Source organism: Dendrobates tinctorius, unplaced genomic scaffold (genome assembly GCF_039654945.1).
Source record: "Dendrobates tinctorius isolate UK_male_01 unplaced genomic scaffold, ASM3965494v1 ptg000181l, whole genome shotgun sequence".
Classification (NCBI taxonomy): Eukaryota; Metazoa; Chordata; class Amphibia; order Anura; family Dendrobatidae; genus Dendrobates; species Dendrobates tinctorius.
This window is the reverse complement of record NW_027361848.1, coordinates 10,858,832-10,880,136: the sequence shown is the minus strand read 5'-3', so window position 1 is coordinate 10,880,136 and position 21,305 is coordinate 10,858,832. Positions and strand designations below refer to the sequence as shown.

At 45.6% G+C, this 21,305-nt stretch overlaps 1 protein-coding gene across 4 annotated transcripts in view; it reads left to right on the top strand.

Moving 5' to 3' along the window:
* Positions 1-17,847, top strand: part of TRIM67 (tripartite motif containing 67) — a 779,172-nt gene extending 761,325 nt beyond the window's left edge. For all 4 annotated transcript variants that reach the window (XR_012221447.1, XM_073551878.1, XM_073551876.1 and 1 more), the window contains exon 10: positions 16,244-17,847. Coding sequence is in view for 3 of the 4 variants with exons in the window: in XM_073551878.1 (XP_073407979.1) it covers positions 16,244-16,312 (69 nt within the window). In the remaining variant the exon portion in view is untranslated. The remainder of the gene's footprint in view (positions 1-16,243) is intronic.
* Positions 17,848-21,305: the final 3,458 nt, after the last annotated feature.

The following is a 21,305-nucleotide window of genomic DNA, read 5'->3' as shown; positions in this document are numbered from 1 at the left end:
TGCTGACTGTAACATGAATGCATAAAATAAAAAAATATAAGTTTCTAGTTTATTTTGCCTACTAAAGAGTGTAATAAAAATGTATTTAAAAGTTGCATGTACCACAAAACAAACACAGAAGAGTTACTGATTTTTTACAAAGTATTTATTGTACAAAATAATACATAAAACTGTGTACAGTGCCTGTCAACACACCTGTTCATACAATGGTATATATTAGGCCGGGTTCACATTAGCGTTCGGGGGCTTTGTCAAGGGATACGTACTTCCTCCATTAAGCTCCGCCTACTTCCACATACTTCTGCATGCGTCCTGCGTACCTATCTTAAACATTGGGTATGAAGGCATGCGGATGTATGCGGATGCATCGTTTTGACGTGCCTGCCGTCCACACAAAACGCAACTTGTTGCATTCCCCCGAACATTAATGTGAACTTAGCCTTAGAATGTGAAAATTGTAGATTTAGACTGAAGGAAGTGATCAGTGCCTGATCATTAAGAGATCCATGTATGCTAACCCCTTCATTACTTTACAATTTTCTGTTTTAGCGCTTTTGTTTTTCCCTCTTCATTTCCCAAGAGCCATAGCTTTTTCATTTTTCCGTCCCCATAACCATATGCAGACTTATTTGTTCTTTTCCATTTTATCATGTGATGCAGTAGAAAGTGGAAAAAAATTCCAAGTGCATTGAAATTGCAAAGAAAAGTACAATTCCACAATTGTTTTTTTTTTAATTACCATGCTCACTATATGGTAAAACTGACCTGTTAATTTGATTCTCCAGGTCAGTACGTGTATGTAGATACCCAACATGTATAGGTTTTTTTCAAATAATAGGTATGGGACTTTTAAATAACATATATAGTCGTGTATAAGTTGACCCAAGCATAAGCCGAGGCACCTAATTTTGCTGCGAAGAACTGGGAAAACGTATTGACTCGAGTATAAGCTGGGTATGCATTGTGCCTATCCTTGTATGCATTGCTAATCATCCCTATCCTTGTATGCATGGCTCCTCATCCCCATGCTTGTATGCATGGCTCCTCATCCCTGTCCTGGTATGCATGGCTCCTCATCCCTGTCCTTGAATGCATGCCCCAAATGAGAAAAGCATAAAAAAACCCTCCTACTTACCTTCCCTTTGTGCCCTCGCAGCGTCTTGTTGTTCCGGCTTCCAGCCGGAAGGTAATGAGGATAATGAATATTCACCTCGCTTCATTCACCAGGGACATGTGATCACCCGGCCGCAGGAGCTGCTGGAAGCTGGAACAAGATGCTGTAAGGGCGCACTGGGAAGGTAAGTGGGAGGTGTTTTTTACAGTTGCTGGAAGCCAGTGGCTGCGGCTGTAATTGTATGTGCTATAAGAGAAATGAATATTCATTGCCATTGCAGTGAATATTCATTTCTCTTTAGCAGTAGGCAGAGTTGTAGGGAGGAGGACCCCCACAGAGTGTCTGGGCCGGAACCAAGGGGACCGCCATCTGAGTTCTTAAGGAAACAATACCCGGGGAACAGAGGAGGAGAGTTGACTGTTGAGAGTGACAGGACAGCAAGGGGAGGGGCGAGTATAAAAGGGACAGGGAGCACGCAGAGGAGTCAGTTGGTGATACGTCAGACACGGAGCAGGTGACGGAGGGGGCGTGAGAGAATGGGAAGGACACTGACAGTTCAGAGAAGAGACCAGCAGCAGAGGGTAGATACGCAGTGGCCCTCAGGAAAGAGGCGCCGAGCTTACCAACAGGGGACTGCCTCTTCACCCCAATCCTGGGTTACGATCTGCCTCCGGTCATCCTCGGCCGTTACCGCTGAGCTCGAGCCTTCCGCGGCCTGTCCGCTCCCTCTCCCGGCTGCTGCCATCCCCCTTCAGCCCATGGTTGCGGCCTGTCTATCACCGCTCACAGCCGCCTTCACCCCGCTGCAGTCGGCAGTTGGGGCCTGTTCTTCGTCAACAGAGACACTCTGCACACAGCCCCAGAATGTGCGCACGGCCTGTAAACCGCCACTCTTGAGCACTGCGACACAACCCTGCTTGGGGACAGGAGTCCCATTGAACTCACTAACAAGCGCAACCCTGCTGTTACAACAGGGGGTTACTTCATCTCAGGACTCCATCAGGGCCTGTTGTGCCCCAACTCCTCCTGGGTGCTGGGGCACCCGAAGACTACTCCAAATCTTCAGCAGCAGGGCCCAGCGGCTGCGACACCAAGGCAGCCTCATCAAAGACGCCAAAGCAGCTTCATCAGAGACACCAAAGCAGCCTTATCAAAGACGCCAAAGCAGCTTCATCAGCAACACAGCTTCCACATAGATGCTGAGGGACGTCAGGATGGATAAGTGACATTATAGAGTATAAGGACCCGTAGACGGCCATACCGTGGCCCCATGGTAACCAGCCTCGGCCGGGTTAGTCGTGTTCTTTTCAAAAAGTGTTTGGTTGTACTGAGTCACTGCGAGGACAACTGTTGTTATCCCTTTTTGGTTGCCTAGTATAGCCCTAGCGGCTTTAAATGATAAAAGTTTGCTTTTCAAAGGTCAACCAGTCTCGCGTCTCGTCACTGCATCCTGCGAACCTGCTGTTACCTACACTTGGCGTAGTCGGTAGGATGCAGTCTCCGAGCGCGGACAAGATCAGGGCAGGGCCGTGCACTCAACAGTTGATGAGGGCCCTTGCTCCAGCATTTCGTTCAGGGCTATGCTGAGCAACCTGCCTAGATTTTCTGGCTCCAATACCATGCTATGGAGCTGGACAGAGCGGATGCAGGGGCTCTTTCGAATGCACCCAATGACTCCTGATCTGGAAGCAGAAGTTGCTCTCATGACCTTAGATGGGGAGGCTCGGAATTCAGTGATGTTAAAACCCTTGGGACACCGCAACACCTTTGATAAGGTTTTGCAGATTTTAGAACAGACCCATGGGGACCCAACCAACGTGGGAGAGTTAAGAACCCGGTTGTTCAGTCGGATGCAGGGGGAGACCATCACCCAGTATATGAATGTCCTCCAAGAATTACACACGGCCATCGAAAGAAAAAACGGAGTAGGGGTAGGACCTGTTGACATTACACTACGCAACCTGTTAGTGACTGGACTGCGGGACCCGTTAATAAAGCAGGCATTATGGGAGCAGATTAGAATAAATCCACATATAGACTTTTCCGAGGTGGGAAGTCAAGCACGCGCTGGAGAACAGGAGCAGGGAATGACTGTCCCCATGGGGAAGGTCCGGAGTGTTGAGGCTTCCCTGAACGCAGTTGCGAAGCCTCAATGGGTAGAGGAAATGAAGCAGGAGTTGAAGAACATCCAGGGCGAGTTGGCTGAAGTGAAAAGAAGGACTGAGTCTGGGACTGGATGGCCTAGTTTCAACCCTGGTCCCTGGGGACCCCGCCCCACCCGGGGCGGACAGACTTCGTAGACCCGGTGCTATGAGTGCGGGGAGCCGGGCCACTTCACCCGAGAGTGTCCACGGCGTGGGAGATACCCACCCCGGCGGCTATTAAACTAGAGGGCTCCGAGCTAGGGGGACGCCGCTCAGAGCCAGAAACCACGATTAGGGCTGGTGAAAGTCCCGAAGATTTGGTCGCAAAGTGTCCGGTGGTAAGGGCAGAAGTCGAGGCCCGTGCCGTCTGGTGCCTGGTGGATACGGGGTCACAAGTAACAACTATGCCTGCAACTTATTTCCAGCAGAATTTCCCCGAGGCAGCGAGACCCCAGTGGGGGCCCATGATCAGACTGGTAGCTGCCAATCAACTACCGGTCCCTGTTGCCGGGGTGGTGTGGGTACAGGTGACGCTGTGCGGTAAATTCCTCGGCCGCAGAGGAGTGGTTCTGACCCACGGAGAAACTGATAAACAGCACCCAGTCATTCTGGGCATGAACATACTGGGGGAGTTCGGCACTCAATGATCCCACACATGAGACCTTGAAACAGTGAGGTTCCCGCACAGCCCAAGGACAGGTATTCCAGCAGTTGGTGCGGGAAGCACGAGTCCTCCAGGACTGCCAGGAGGGCGAAGCCCTGGGCAAAGTCATCGCGCCAGCGGCTCCCCTGCTTGTACTGCCCCCTGGACAGACAGTGGTGGCCATGTCCATCCGAGCCCCGATACCATTGGAAGGTGTGGAGCTGCAGGTGGAGCCATGCTACTCTGAGCACTTATCCCCTGGCATACTGGTGGCTCGCACCCTGACCACAGTGCAGAAGGGGACTGTCCTGGTGCGCTGCGTCAACCTTGAAGACAAAGACATCACCCTGAAGCCCCGGACAGAATTGGCCAAGCTAGTAAGGCCTTTTGAAGAAGTACTACCGGCCCCTGCAGTTCAATTGAGAGTGCAGTCTGAGGGCCCCTGGGCAGTAACTGGGCAGAACTCTACAGGCTACTGAAATTTCAACTCAGGAAAAGGGTCGAATCATCCTGGAACAAATGCGGGCCGAACTCTCCGGACTAACTGCAGCCCAGCTCACTCAGAAAAAAACACTGCTTGGACAGTAACACAAGGTATTTGCTAGTCATGAGGAAGATTTTGGATGTACCACCGCCATCACCCATGGAATTCCCACGGCAGGAGCAGCCCCCATCCGTGAACAATATCGACAGATTCCTCCACAACTCTATCAAGAGGTGAAAACTTTGCTGGCCCAAATGCTACGAAAGGGAGTGATTTGACAAAGCCAAAGCTCCTGGGCGGCTCCTATTGTGTTGGTCCGCAAAAAGGATGGAACCTTATGATTCTGTGTGGACTATCGAAAGCTGAATGCTTGCACTATCAAAGACTCGTACCCACTACCCCGAATAGAAGAATTCTTGTCCGCCTTGGGGAAGGCAACATACTTTCTACTTTGGACCTAGCCAGTGAGTACACGCAGGTACCCATGTCAGAAGAAGACAGCGCAAAGACGGCGTTCATACTTCCTATGGGGCTATTTGAGTTTAATCGAATGCTGTTCGGACTGGCCAACGCCCCGGGGACCTTTCAGCGGTTGATGGAGCGGTGTCTGGGAGATCTCAATTTTGAGGCCACGTTGATATACCTGCATGATATCATCATCTATGCTGCCACTTTTGAGGACCACCTGAAGCGGTTGGGGCAGGTACTCGGACGACTGCAAAAGTACGGGTTGAAGGTAAAACCCCAAAAATGCCATCTATTTTGCACCCAGATCGAATATCTGGGTCAGGTCGTCTCAGCGGAGGGTGTAAGGTCGTCCCGGGAAAAGGTTGCTGTCATTCAGGGATGGCCTACTCCCGAGACGATAAAAGACTTGCGGGCCTTCCTGGGGTTGGCCAGATACTACCGTCATTTCGTAAAGAATTTTGCATGCCTGGCTCGAGCCCTGCACGACCTGCTGAAGGGGGCTCCCGCTGGGGCAAATGGACGAAAAATCCAGTGGTGACAACCTCAAGAAGAGGCCTTCCAAGACCTTAAGGCTGCGGTTTCGGATGCTCCGTTGTTGGCTTATGCGGATTTCTCGCAACCGTTCATCCTGCACACTGACGGGAGTCTTCACGGGCTGGGGGCTGTGTTGTCACAAGTTCAAGACGGCCAGGAGAGAGTGATCACCTATGGAAGCCACTCACTCCATGATTCCGAGCGCAACCCTGACAATTACAGCTCCTTTAAGCTCGAGCTCCTCGCAGTAGTGTGGGCCATGACGGAGCGGTTCGCAGAGTACCTGGCTGGCTCCGAAGTAGTGGTGCGGACCGACAATAACCCACTGGCCCATTTGGAAAACGCCAAACTGGGAGCTCTGGAACAAAGATGGGTGGCCCGGATGGCGAAATTCAACTATAAAATTATCTATAAAAGAGGGGCCGAGAATGTACACGCTGATGCTCTCTCCAGGATTTGACATACAACCCCAGGGAATGGTCGAGACGACGAATTATAAGGGGAAGAGATACCGTTCACCCTCACCGCTGCCGTGCTTACTGCTGCCACCCAGGAAATACCTCCCTCCCAAGGGGCATGCTGGAACAATCCCGAGATAAGTGGATCCAACAGCAGCAAGAAGACGAAGAAATTGGGCTTCTCCGGAAATGGGTAACCGTTGGCAAATTGCCCACTGACTCCCAATGACAGACTTTGACTCAGGACATGTCGCTGATGTTACGACAATGGGAGAGACTGGTTATCCGAAAGGGACTAGTATCGTAAAATGACATCACGAACAACATCTATGACGATTTGGCAGGTAGTTGCGCCCGGAGCCCAACTTAACGAACTGGCTCGAGAAGCCCATGAAAAAGGGGCTAATTTCGGAGCTCAAAAGACCTTGCGATGTTTACAACTGAAAATTTACCATCCACGCTTGCATGCTGTTGTGGACGAGACTTGCCGGACCTGTCGCCTATGCGAATTAGCTAAACCGCCCACACAGCGAGCCCAAGTACAAACAATCGTGACCTCAGCGCCCCTAGAGCTTCTGACGGTGGATTACCTGACCATTGGTCCCGCATTCCAGGGGTATGAATACTGCCTCGTCATGGTAGACCATTTCACTAAGTTCGCTGTGGTCACCCCCACTCGAGACCAGACCGCGGAGTCGGCCGCCTCCGCAATTTGTAGAAACTTTATACAAGTTTACGGCTGCCTTCAACGGATACATTCCGATCAAGGAGCATGTTTTTTGGGAAAAATAATTGAGGAACTACACCGTCTCTACGGTATTGACAAATCCCGGACCACGCCATACCACCCGCATACCAAACTTCAAGACGGGGCCTGCGAGCGATTTAATCGGACATTAATCCAAATGTTGCATACTCTGGAGAGTGACAAGAAGGCCCGTTGGCCCGAATATGTCCCTGAACTAGTATGGGTCTATAACAACCGAATACATCGAGTTACTGGCTATACCCCTTATTCCCTGTTGTTTGGACGCAAGGGCAAGGGGATCACAGAGGTAGAGTTGGAGCCAGAGGAACCTCAGCCCTGGACTGGGGTATCATCATGGGTCCGAAACCACCGGCACAGGCTGCAAACCCTTCATCGAATCGTACATACCAAACTTCAAGACTTAGAACACCCAGGAAAGAGTTCATCTCTATCTCCCGAGCTCCAAAGCGGAGACCGAGTACTCGTACTAGACCAACGTCCCCAGAACAAATTAGAGCCACGCTGGGAAGAGGGTCCCTATCAGGTCCTACGCCGTATAAACCCTGAAAGACCTGTGTACGAAATACGACCCGAGAAAGATGAAACGCTGCCTACCCGCATAGTGCATCGGAATATGCTCCGCCCCTGTATTTCCACCGACCTGAAACAACCTGAACCTGCTCCTCAGGTCTCTGAACCATTGCCCATGTTCTGGGACTCGGACAACAAAGAAGACTTCCCCACAATAACCAGGGGCTCTCTACTCAATGACAAACCAACTGACACAATTAGCCCACCCGAACCAGCTAGCCCACCACCCCAGAAGACTCCACCCTCGTCGAACTAAGACACTCCGAGCTGTCAACAGCCGGCAAACCCCCCGAACAATACAAACAGGACCAGTTCCTATGGCAACGAAAACTGACACCTCCGCAGACCAGCCCAAGTATACTGAGGCCCTTGCCTGAGGACTGGCAAGCTTACAGGATGGGGGGAGTGTAGGGAAAAGGACCCCCACAGTGTCCGGGCTGGAACCAAGGGGACCACCATCTGAGTTCCTAAGGAAACAATACCCGGGGAACAGAGGAGGAGAGTGGACTGTTGAGGGTGACAGGACAGCAAGGAGAGGGGCGAGTATAAAAGGGACAGGGAGCACACAGAGGAGTCAGTTGGTGATACGTCAGACACGGAACAGGAGACGGAGGGGGCGTGAGAGAACGGGAAGGACACTGACAGTTCAGAGAAGAGACCAGCAGCAGAGGGTAGATACGCAGTGGCCCTCAGGAAATAGGCGCCGAGCTTACCGACAGGGGACTGCCTCTTCACCCCAATCCCGGGTTACGATCTGCCCCCAGTCATCCTCGGCCATTACCGCTGAGCTCGAGCCCTCAACGGCCTGACCGCTCCCTCTCCCGGCTGCTGCCATCCCCCTTCAGCCCGCGGTTGCGGCCTGCCTGCTGCCACCCGCGGACGCTGTTGTTTCACGTCAGCCCGTGGTTGCGGCCTGTCTATCACCACTCACAGCCGCCTTCACCCCGCTGCAGTCGGCAGTTGGGTCCTTCATCAACAGAGACACTCTGCACACAGCCCCAGGCTGTGCGTGCGGCCAGTAAACCGCCACTCTTGAGTACTGCGATACAACCCTGCTTGGGGACAGGAGTCCCATTGAACTCACTAACAAGTGCAACCCCACTGTTACAACAGGGGGTTACTTCATCTCAGGACTCCATCAGGGCCTGTTGTGCCCCAACTCCTCCTGGGCGCTGGGGCGCCCGAAGACTACTCCAAATCTTCAGCATCTGGGCCCAGCGGCTGCGACGCCAAGGCAGCCTCATCAAAGACGCCAAAGCAGCTTCATCAGAGACACCAAAGCAGCCTAATCAGCAACGCAGCTTCCACAGAGATGCCGAGGGACGTCAGGACAGATAAGTGACATTGGTCCATACAATCAGGGCAACTGTTACCACCCACCTTTCGTGTCTACCTCTTTCCTCATAGACTGTAAGCTTGCGAGCAGGGCCCTCTTTCCTCTTGGTATTTGTTATAATCTACTGTATGTGATTATTGTTATGCTGTAATGTCTATTGTCTGTACAAATCCCCTCTGAAATGTAAAGTGCTGCGGAATATGTCGGCGCTATAAAAATAAAATGTATTATTATTATTATTATTATTATAGAGTATAAGGACCCTTAGACGGCCATACCGTGGCCCCATAGTAACCGGCCTCAGCCGGGTTAGTCGTGTTGTTTTCAAATAGTGTTTGGTTGTACTGAGTCCCTGCGAGGACAACTGTTGTTATCCCTTTTTGGTTGCTTAGTATAGCCCTAGCAGCTTTAAATGATAAAAGTTTGCTTTTCAAAGTTCAACCAGTCTCGCGTCTCATCACTGCATCCTGCGAACCTGCTTTTACCTACAGAGTTACAGCCGCAGCCACTGGCTCCTGCCTCCTGTGACCTGCTGCTTGACGCTCCCCTCCCCCTCTGGCTTCTGGGACAATGACTCATGTATAAGCTGAGGGGGGGTATTTTCAGCACAAAAAAAATGTGCTGAAAAACTCGGCTTATACACGAGTATATACGATAATTAAATAGTGAGAAAAAAAAGAAATTTATAAGAAATTTTCTTTTTCTTGTGTTAGCATTTTCAAAGACCCGTAACATTTTAATTTTTTGGGATCTGGCTCTGTGTGATGGCTTTTTTTTTGTGTGCCGAGCTGATGTTTTTATTACTACCATTTGGAGTAGATACAATGTTTTTATTGCCTCTTATTGCATTTTATTAGAATGATGCGTCGGCCAAAAAACGTAGTTTTGGCGTTTTGATTTTTTTTCCTCATTATGCCATTTACCAATAATATTAATTTATTTTATATTTTGATAGATCTGACTTTTACGAACGCAGTGATACCAAATGTGTGTATTTTTTTAAATTGTTCTATTTTCAATGGGGCAAAATAGGGGTGATTTGAACTTGTCTATTTTTTTTTTTATAAATATGTAAAAGCTTTTTTCTTTTACTTTATTTAACCCCTTCATACCTGAGCCGGTTTTCACCTTCGTGACTGGGGCAAACTTTAAAATTCTTATCTCTGTCACTTTATGCAGCAGGGAACACTTCAAATGATCCCCCTGATATTGAGTTTGTTTTTTCATGACATCTTGTCATTCATGATAGCAGTAACATTTGTTCAATATGACTTTTGTTTATTTGTGAAAAAAATTGGCAGAAAGTTGTCAAGTTTACAGCACCACAATTTTCTAAACATTGTTTTTTAGGAATTTAGAAGTTTATAAATTGACCAACGATTTCTCATTTTTACAACAAAATTTTCAAAACCATTTTTATAGGGACCACATGGAATTTTAAGTGACTTTTAGGGGTCTATATGACAGACAATACCCAAACGCAATTCTAAAAACTGCACCCCTCAAGATGCTCAAATCTTCATTCAAGAAGTTTTTTTTAGCCCTTCATGTACAGTTGTGGCCAAAAGTATTGACACCCCTGCAATTCTGTCAGATAATACTCAGTTTCTTCCTGAAAATGATTGCAAACACAAATTCTTTGTCATTATTATCTTCATATAGTTTGTCTTAAATGAAAAAACACAAAAAGAATTGTCCTAAAGCCAAATTGGCTATAATTCCACACCAAACATAAAAAAGAGGGTGGACAAAAGTATTGGCACGGTTCGAAAAATCATGTGATGCTTCTCTAATTTGTGTAATTAACAGCACCTGTAACTTACCTGTGGCACCTAACAGGTGTTGGCAATAACTAAATCACACTTGCAGCCAGTTGACATGGATTAAAGTTGACTCAACCTCTGTCCTGTGTCCTTGTGTGTACCACATTGAGCATGGAGAAAAGAAAGAAGACCAAATAACTGTCTGAGGACTTGAGAAACCAAATTGTGAGGAAGCATGAGCAATCTCAAGGCTACAAGTCCATCTCCAAAGACTTGAATGTTCCTGTGTCTACCGTGCACAGTGTCATCAAGAAGTTTAAAGCCCATGGCACTGTGGCTAACCTCTCTAGATGTGGACGGAAAAGAAAAATTGACAAGAGATTTCAACGCAAGATTGTGCGGCTGTTGGATAAAGAACCTCGACTAACATCCAAACAAGTTCAAGCTGCCCTGCAGTCCGAGGGTACAACAGTGTCAACCTGTACTATCTGTCGGCGTCTGAATGACAAGGGACTGTATGGTAGGAGACCCAGGAAGACCCCACTTCTTACCCCGAGACATAAAAAAGCCAGGCTGGAGTTTGCCAAAACTTACCTGAAAAAGCCTAAAACGTTTTGGAAGAATGTTCTCTGGTCAGATGAGACAAAAGTAGAGCTTTTTGGGCAAAGGCATCAACATAGAGTTTACAGGAGAAAAAAGAGGCATTCAAAGAAAAAAACACGGTCCCTACAGTCAAACATGGCGGAGGTTCCATGATGTTTTGGGGTTGCTTTGCTGCCTCTGGCACTGGACTGCTTGACCGTGTGCATGGCATTATGAAGTCTGAAGACTACCAACAAATTTTGCAGCATAATGTAGGGCCCAGTGTGAGAAAGCTGGGTCTCCCTCAGAGGTCATGGGTCTTCCAGCAGGACAGTGACCCAAAACACACTTCAAAAAGCACTAGAAAATGGTTTGAGAGCAAGCACTGGAGACTTCTAAGGTGGCCAGCAGTGAGTGCAGACCTGAATCACATAGAACACCTGTGGAGAAATCTAAAAATGGCAGTTTGGAGAAGGCACCCTTCAAATATCAGGGACCTGGAGCAGTTTGCCAAAGAAGAATGGTCTAAAATTCCAGCAGAGCATTGTAAGAAACTCATTGATGGTTACCGGAAGCGGTTGGTTGCAGTTATTTTGGCTAAAGGTTGTGCAATCAAGTATTAGGCTGAGGGTGCCAATACTTTTGTCTGGCCCATTTTTGGAGTTTTGTGGGAAATAATGTTTTGCTTTTTGCTTCATTCTGTTTTGTGTTTTTTCATTTAAGACAAATTAAATGAAGATAATAATACCAAAGAATTTGTGATTGCAATCATTTTCAGGAAGAAACTGAGTATTATCTGACAGAATTGCAGGGGTGTCAATACTTTTGGCCACAACTGTATTTCACAGGAATTAAAGCAATGTGGAAGGAAAAAATAAACATTTAACTTTTTTCACAAAAATTTTAAATTAATTTTAATTTCACAAGGTTAACTGTAGAAAATGGACAACAAAATTTGTTGTGCAATTTCTCCTTAGCATGCCGATACCCCATATTTTGGGGAAAACTACTGTTTGGGTGCACAGCAGAGCTTGGAAGGGAAGGAGCTCCATTTGACTTTTTGCAAAATTTGCTGGAATAATTAACAGATGCCATGTCTTGTTTGGTGAGCCCCAGATGTGCCTAAACAGTGGAAACCCATCCATAAGTGACACTATTTGGGAAACTAGACCCCCCAAGGAAATTATCTAGATGTGCTGCAATTTCAAAAGTTGCAATTGATGAATCATGCAAAAACATCTGGGATTGATAAACTTTGTTCACAAAGCAGAAAACAAAGAAAAAGGCAAACACATATAACACAAACTGAAAAATTAGCAAATAGAATAATGAGTAGGGTGCAAACTAAAAAAGGCACAAAACAGGTGGCACAAGCAATGATGAATCAGGGCCTAAGTGTTTCATTCCCCTGGAGCACCACTAAAATGTTAACTAATAATTTACTATGCTACAGGGAATCTGTCAGTAGGATCATCTCTTCTAAACCGTTTATATGGGCATGCAGGTCAAAGAAACCTGAATAAAATGATACTTAGATACATTCAATATTTTATTCCAGATTAAATAATAGGAATATATATATATATATATATATATATATATATATATATATATACACTCACTGGCCACTTTATTAGGTACACCATGCTAGTAACGGGTTGGACCCCCTTTTGCCTTCAGAACTGCCTCAATTCTTCGTGGCAGAGATTCAACAAGGTGCTGGAAGCATTCCTCAGAGATTTTGGACCATATTGACATGATGGCATCACACAGTTGGCGCAGATTTGTCGGCTGCACATCCCTGATGCGAATCTCCCGTTCCACCACATCCCAAAGATGCTCTATTGGATTGAGATCTGGTCACTGAGGAGGCCATTTGAGTACAGTGAACTCATTGTCATGGTCAAGAAACCAATCTGAGATGATTCGAGCTTTATGACATGGCGCATTATCCTGCTGAAAGTAGCCATCAGATGTTGGGTACATTGTGGTCATAAAGGGATGGACATGGTCAGCAACAATACTCAGGTAGGCTGTGGCGTTGCAACGATGCTCAATTGGTACCAAGGGGCCCAAAGAGTGCCAAGAAAAAATTCCCCACACCATGACACCACCACCACCAGCCTGAACCGTTGATACAAGGCTGGATGGATCCATGCTTTCATGTTGTTTACGCCAAATTCTGACCCTACCATCCGAATGTCGCAGCAGAAATCGAGACTCATCAGACCAGGCAACGTTTTTCCAATCTTCTACTGTCCAATTTCGATGAGCTTGGGCAAATTGTAGCCTCAGTTTCCTGTTCTTAGCTGAGAGGAGTGGTACCCAGTGTGGTCTTCTGCTGCTGTAGCCCATCTGCCTCAAAGTTCGACGCACTGTGCGTTCAGAGATGCTCTTCTGCCTACCTTGGTTGTAACGGGTGGCAATTTGAGTCACTGTTGCCTTTCTATCAGCTCGAACCAGTATGCCCATTCTCCTCTGACCTCTGGCATCAACAAGGCATTTCCGCCCACAGAACTGCCGCTCACTGGATTTTTTTTCTTTTTCGGACCATTCTCTGTAAACCCTAGAGATGGTTGTGCGTGAAAATCCCAGTAGATCAGCAGTTTCTGAAATACTCAACCAGCCCTTCTGGCACCAACAATCATGCCACGTTCAAAGGCACTCAAATCACCTTTCTTCCCCATACTGATGCTCGGTTTGAACTGCAGGAGATTGTCTTGACCATGTCTACATGCCTAAATGCACTGAGTTGCCGCCATGTGATTGGCTGATTAGAAATTAAGTCTTAACACACAGTTGGACAGGTGTACCTAATAAAGTGGCCAGTGAGTGTATATATCTAGATATATAATTGCCTTAAATTGTCCTTCATCCACTTCCGTCTGGATGTCCCCAAATCCCACAATCCACCGCGCCGCACCGGAAGTACGCCGACCGCTATATTGGAATACCCAAGTGATGGGTATTCCAATATGCAACCCACTGGTGGTACCAGGCCCTTCCATAGTACCACCAGAGGGACACCGCCGGAAATCCCCCACCACCGCCAGCCCCCCAGCACCGCCGGTCCCCCTCCGCCGCCACCTTACCCCCCGCCACTGGACCCGCCGCCGCCAGGATCCCCCGCTGCTGGAACCCCCCACCACCGCTGCTGACCATGCTGCCGGACCCGCCGCTGCCAATGAGGGGGGTATAAGGAGTGGGGTGTAATGAGGGGGGTATAATGATGGGGCTGTAATGAGGGGGGTATCACACACACATGTACATACACACACACACATGTACGCACACTTACACATGTGGTGCCCCTGAGGCTTCAGTCGCCACAGAGGTACTGCAACTTCTCCTAAGGTGTAGTGCCCCACCATCCAGGTAAGGTGGGAACTCCTGACCACGCTCCACACCTGCATTCCACACACAGGATAGTTCAGTGGGGCCACCTAACAGCTTCAGGCTGGGGGTTAGCAGAGCACCCCTCGTGGAACCCTGCTTCGTAACACGAGATGTGCTGGGAGGCGGGTGGAGTGAGATGATACAAAAGAGTGGGAAGAGTGAGAGTTAGTTGGTTAGTTGGAGAGAGAGAGAAGAGTGAAGATGGGTGTCTGACGGACGTGGTGCAACAGGTCCCAGTGATCTGGGCTGCTGGCACGAGAAAGACCAGAGAAAGAGACTGATAAGATTGATAACCTAACCTTCCATAAGAGAGAGAGAACAGATCGGAACGAAGGAGAATAGAAGGACGGTGGGAAGCTGGTTGAAGAAAGATATAGAACCCTTCCAGTCCAGAGCGCAAACGCCGGTGCCCGGTCCCCGAGGTTGATTGAATCTTTATGTCCGGCAACAGACACCGGAGGAGTAGTGAGCCACTAACGCCTTGCTCCCATCATAGACTTGGGACACAACAGCAACTGAATAGAGAGCCGGGACGCAGTGAGGAGTCCCCGAAGCAGGCTACAGCTGTCTGTCATACAAGTAGAGACTATGAACACCTAGAGAGAGGCATTCCAGGGTAACTAAGTACTGGAGTGCTTCGCACCTAAAGGCGCATTGGAGGAGTCATTCAGTGAAGGTACATATTGGTGGAGTGTGGAAGGGAGAACCCTATCTGGCCTTGAGGTTGGCTGGAACCCTGACCTGGAGAACACAGTACGGAGGCAGGCGTGTGTGTGAACTGCAAACAGTGAGTAAAGCCTTGGAACCGCACACCCTGGTGTCCTCCAGTTATTCCAGCACCGCTACACCTGGGTAACAACATCTATACCATTCGGCGCCTCTCCCCATCCATTGCACCTACACTGCCCTGGGACTACAGCTCCACCTGTGGGGAGCTACACCATCTTTGCTGCACCACACCATCAGTCCCAGCGGATCTGCATGCAGCGTTGGCTCAACATCTTACTTGCCAAACACCACGGGTGGCGTCACGAACTAGAACTATTCTAATAAACTTTAACACCATTAACATCACCGCCATTGATACTGGGCACCCAGGGCCACGGACTGGGTCACCGCTGCTGTGACACATTCCCACCTTGACACCGGCCCGGTACCGAGTGCCCCGCTGCCCTGGGTGTGAGAGGGCGACCCATACACACATGTACACACACACACGTACTCACATACACACACACACACACATACTCACACATACACACACACTTGTACTCACATCTTCAACACAGGCCGCAAACCACCCTCTTTCCTTCCGGCTGTGACTGCACGGAGGTGGGTGGGCAGGCAGCTGCGGGACACACACACACGTACTCACACACACATGTACTCATACACACGTACTCACACACACACACACACATGTACTCACACACACACTCATGTACACACACACATGTACTCACACACACACATGTACTCATACACACATGTACTCACACACACACATGTACTCATACACACACATGTACACACACACATGTACTCACACACACACATGTACACACACACTCACGCACACACATGCATACACACACATGTACACACACATTTCCCTCCCGATGCGATGTCATCAGGCACACCTGATATATATATTCTCTGGAATAAGACATCATGTAGAAGATATCCAGATATCACTTCATTCAGCTTCCTTTGACCTGCATGCCCATGTAGACTGCTCAGGAGGGATGATCCTATTGACAGACTCCATTTAAAAAGTATAAATATATATATAAGTATTGTAAGCACTCATTTGCCCATGATGTTTGCAGAAGTTGTCAGAAATTGTATGTTCACATTTGCTCAACATGCAAAACTGTCAAAAATGCTAGAATGTGCAGTATGTGATATATGTGCTCTCAACTATATTGTGCTTTTTATGTAACAAATGTCAGTCTTATTTCTGCTGATTTATGTCCCCACAGGTTACTCTTCATACAGGCCTGGAGGTGCCGACAATCTTCAGGCAGACAAAGGCGATCACAAACCTTTAAATTTTGGTGCATCATTTCGTGGGCTACTCTTTTATAACTGGCTTTTACCACTACAATTGTAACAGTCAATATTTGCTAAAAATGCTAAAATGTAAATCAGCAAAAAGATGAGTAAACAATAATCAAATTTGCAAATAAATAGTGCTAAACTATGTAGCAATTATTTCCTTTCTATTGAACAACAACATAAGCATTGCTGTTTAAATGTTCTGTTCTACATAAATCAGACACAATCCAAATCTGCGCATTTATTCAATCATATCCAGGGATTAAAACATATGGATCTTAGAAATATGTGTTCTGTTAATAAGAGGGTGCTTCTACCTGCCTCAGGATCACACCACATAGTTGCATTTTGTCTCTATTTTCTTTTTGCTTAACATTTCATTTTTCTTTTAGTTAAGGGGTTTCTTTTACATTCAGTGTGATAGTTTTGTAATGTTTATTTCTATTATTTCTCCTTTGTACATTATTAGATTTTTTATTCTTAATTTTATTCAATCCCTTAATGGTCATGTTCTAAATGCTTAATTGTTATCATGCTATGTAAAACAACAAAATTTGTTGGGTAAAACTAATGGTTTGTGTCGTTTGTGATAAAGTATGTATTGTATATGTGTATTTAAATGCAGCCTTTGGTGCTAAACTGTATAATGAAAGTCCATGTACTATGGTCTGAATGTGGCCTGATAGAAGAATGATTGCAGGTGATGGAGAAACTGTCCGGTCTTACAGGCATGTTGGATACAGGGTGAGTAACTACAGTAGTGTAAACTTGGCCATAGACGTTAGTTTGTCGTCTCTCTCATTCATACAACTTGAGCAGACCATGCGAACAACAAACCAAATGGACGCTGGTGTGTGCTGAAGTCTGCCGTGGCTCAGTGCATATATGAGTGCCTCCAAACAAGCAGCGGCCATTGTTATACTGTACCTGGCCTGTCAGAAGTGCACTTGCTTTTTTCAATGACTGATCATCATCAGCCAGCAAGCTCAAGAACAGCCAATGCTATACCACAAATAGCTGATATATTCAGCCAGTCCACTTTTTTCCAGCAGAAATCTGTTGGTTGTTGGACTCTTTTGTGTTAAATATTGAAATGAATACTTAGCTGATTTTGTATCATTTGCTTCAGTTTTAATCTAATGTCTATGGCCAGTTTCAGTCTTTACAGGGTTAATGAAACCTTTCATGATCAATTTAAAGCTGTGAGTTGGCTCATTGATGTGAAAGCTGTTTAAGTGCTAATATCATGGGGTCTGTAAATATATACAGTATTTTAATATGCTCTTTGACTAAATATGTGGACAATTTCACGTGCGTTATAAACATTAACCAATTATTGTGTGTCCGATGGGTTAACGCCAAGTTGTTAATATATATGTGTATGTGTTAATTAATTCAAGATAAAAGCGCCAGATTTTCCTGTTTTGCCTTTTACCAAAAATGCTGTATTCATTTATGTATATTGCTCATCCTGCTCTAAAAAAAAATTAAAACTTGATTAAAAAAAAATAAAATAAGAAAACCTTAATGACCTACTAATGTTTGATATTCAGAATGAGGTTACATCTTGCCGTCTCCCTGCATGTGCTGGTCTATCAGCTCATCCTCTGCAGCCACAGCGTCCTCACATTGATGACCTCTCTGATCAGATCCCCATTGATTATACATTATAGCCCTAGAATACTCCTTTATTGTTTTCGCATTTTCTATGGCCTAGGGAGATTTTGGAGCCAGAGCAGTGTACATTTTAGAATACAAATCTGTGTAGGAGACTTGGATAAAAACGCCTTCAAGTTTTATTACAAAATAACCTGCTTACTAATGTGATAATATCTATTAACTCATTCATTTGCTAAGTTATAAACAGGCACCTGTGAAAAAGACCTGGGACACTGGCCTGCAAGAGCACAGAGCTTTAGTGTTGTCATAGGGACACCGAATAATAATTCAGATTTCATATTTTAACCATTAATTGTAAAATTAAGTAAGCATTCTTAAAGGGGTTTACAGCACTTTTATATTAATGGTCTATTCAATTGCAATTGTAACAATAAATATGACTGATCAGCTGCTGCAGACCATGAGTGATGGACCATTAGGATAGTAGAAGGAGATGGAAGGCTTTCCTGGCCTGCTCTCAATTTCCCTCAAAAGAGAACGGAGAATCAATAAGATAAAAACCTTTGTTTATTCTCTGATGTGAATTTACACCACAGAATAAACAAATGTTTTTATTTTATTGATTCTCCGTTATCCTTTATGGGATATTTACAGCAGCGCATGAAAGCTGTCCATCTCCTTCTACTATCATAGAATCATGGAATCACTCATAGCTTACAGATCATTTTACACAATACTAGGGAAAAATAGCGATATTCATCTCTGACAACCTATAGTTTAAATGTCAAACCCAAGGACAGTCATGGAAACTATTACTTAACTATAATGAGGACATTTTGGCTTTAATTAAGGTGTGCAGAATTTGACGGATATCTCAATAGAAGCTAAACAGACCCCATCATAAAGAAATACGTATGATGGTTTATCATGCAACAAAAACAGTTTGTAACAAAATTGATGGTGGTTCTGGCATTATATTCCTGTATGGATGGTGGTTCTGGTGACATATTCATGTACTGATGGAGGTTCTTGTCTCGTGTTACTCTTCTGATGGTGGTTGTGATATCTTCATCTTCATGGCAATACCCAGCTGTCATATTTATTTCCAGGAGGGACAACTGAAGGACTTCACTGATAAAATGATTATCTTTATAGGAATTGCCAAAAAACTTTGCATTATGTTTGTCATTGGAATAAGACACTTTTGTATTTAAATATTTTTATTAAAGTTTTTATAAAACTGGGAGGTGGATAGGGAGGGGGAACAAGAAAAAGGGAGGGGAAAAGGGTAAATGTACATGGGAAGGGTAAGGGTCATAAAAAACAGAGAACCCTTGTAACAAAGCATACATTAATAAGTATACAAAATACTAATGTCAGGAATAAGACACTTTTGTGCTAATCCATACCCCCTCCTCACACTACTCCTACACAGTATGATGGTCACCACAGCAGCCCATGCTGTATAATATCCATAACTGCCCCTATTATATACTATGATGTCCATCACAGCCCGCCATGCAGTATAATGTCCACCACAGCACCCCATTATATAGTATGATAGTTCCCAGAGCACGACATAGTATTAGGCCCCCCAGTCACCGATACAGTATAATGGCCCCACAGTCCCTTATATACAGTATAATATCTTCCACAGCACTAATAAAATATAATGGCCCCACATCCTTTTATATACAGTATAATGTGGAAAAAATGCCCTTCTGCTCCACGGGAGGTTTCTGGCCTCCCTGAGCTAGCCTTAGGACACCTGTGTTACGGTTTGACAGGTGTACCATCCCAGTCAAACTCCCCACCTGCCACTGTCCCCGGAGCAGGTCGTGATTGTTGTTCTGGTGCTGTATTCATGTACTATTGATGACTCCTGGGATGTATTCAGATAGCGTTGATGATTCTGATGCTGTATTCATCACCAGAACAATCATTAGTACATGAATATGAAATCAAAATCATCATCAGTACATGAATACGTCAACAGAGCCATGAACAGAACATAAAAACAACACTAGAACCAATATTAGTAAATTAATATGTCACTAGAACCACCATCAGTAGATAAATGAATCACCAGAATCTCTACCCGTACATTAATTCATGAATACATTACATGAATATACTGTATCTGCATATGAATACATCACCAAGTAGTGTCAAGTTAAGTCCCTATACATTTGTTCATGAGATCATGAACCTACAACTCCCAGTGTATCCTTAACAATAGTAAGGAGATGCTGGGAGTTGTTATCAGTCATTATCAGACTGTGGACCATACAGGAACCACATATGAGATGTAGTCAGTATCAACAAGTAAACATTTACATCCAGGTACCTTATAGGTGACATCTAATCTGATTGAGTAGTTTCTTTTCATCTCCATTTTTTCCAGATGCCATGGTGACCTTTCACATCCACAGCTCTTCTCTGTAGACTTCCCTCTTCTCTGGTCTTATGCAGCACATCCCGAAATGCCCTTTCATATTTTACCTTTGTCCATATTTTGACCTACTGTATTTTGACCTATGGTATATGGCCTCCACACAGTCTGCCTCCATAAGGTCACGGCTAGTCACTGATGCTCACAGCAGCTTATACTCTCGTGATTTTCAGCATGGACCGTCGCATCTTGGCACATGGATTACAGCGTGGAGCAGAATGTTGGACCGATGAGGGATATGGTTGTTTTTTATTTTTATTTTTTTACAGGAGACCAGGACTTCAATGGAATGGGCGTTAGGTGAGTATACAGTAGCTGGGTTTGTTAGTTTTATCTTTTTGTTTAAAAGTGTCTTTTTATTTCAAATAAAGGACTTTATTCTGACTGTGTGTTTATTTACAATAAGACTATGGGGTTAGTAATGGAGAGGTGTCTTATAGACACCTCTCCATTACTAACTCGTGGGCTTGTCAATACAAAAGTGATATCAAACTCACAAATATGAACTCCACTTGCCACCGCCACAATGCATCTAATAGATGTGCCTTTTCTGGGGCTGCTGCAGACTGCTATTTTTAAACTGCGGGGGCAATATCCATGGCCTCTTACCAGCCTGAGAATACCAGAAACCAGCTGTCTGCTTTAGCTTGGCTGGTTGTCAAAAATAGGGAGGTCCCCACACCATTTTATTAAATTATTTATTTAAATAATTTTAAAAAACGGCATGGGGACCGTTCTTTTCTTGACAATAAACCTTGCTAAAGCTGAAATCTGAGGGTTGCAGCCTGCAGCAGTCAGTTTTACCTGGCTAGTTATCAAAAATATATTTATATAAAAATATATATTTATTTATAGCGCAGGCTCTGGCTGATGAATACTCCCATGAGTATATGCCTGATCTCACTGTTATCAGC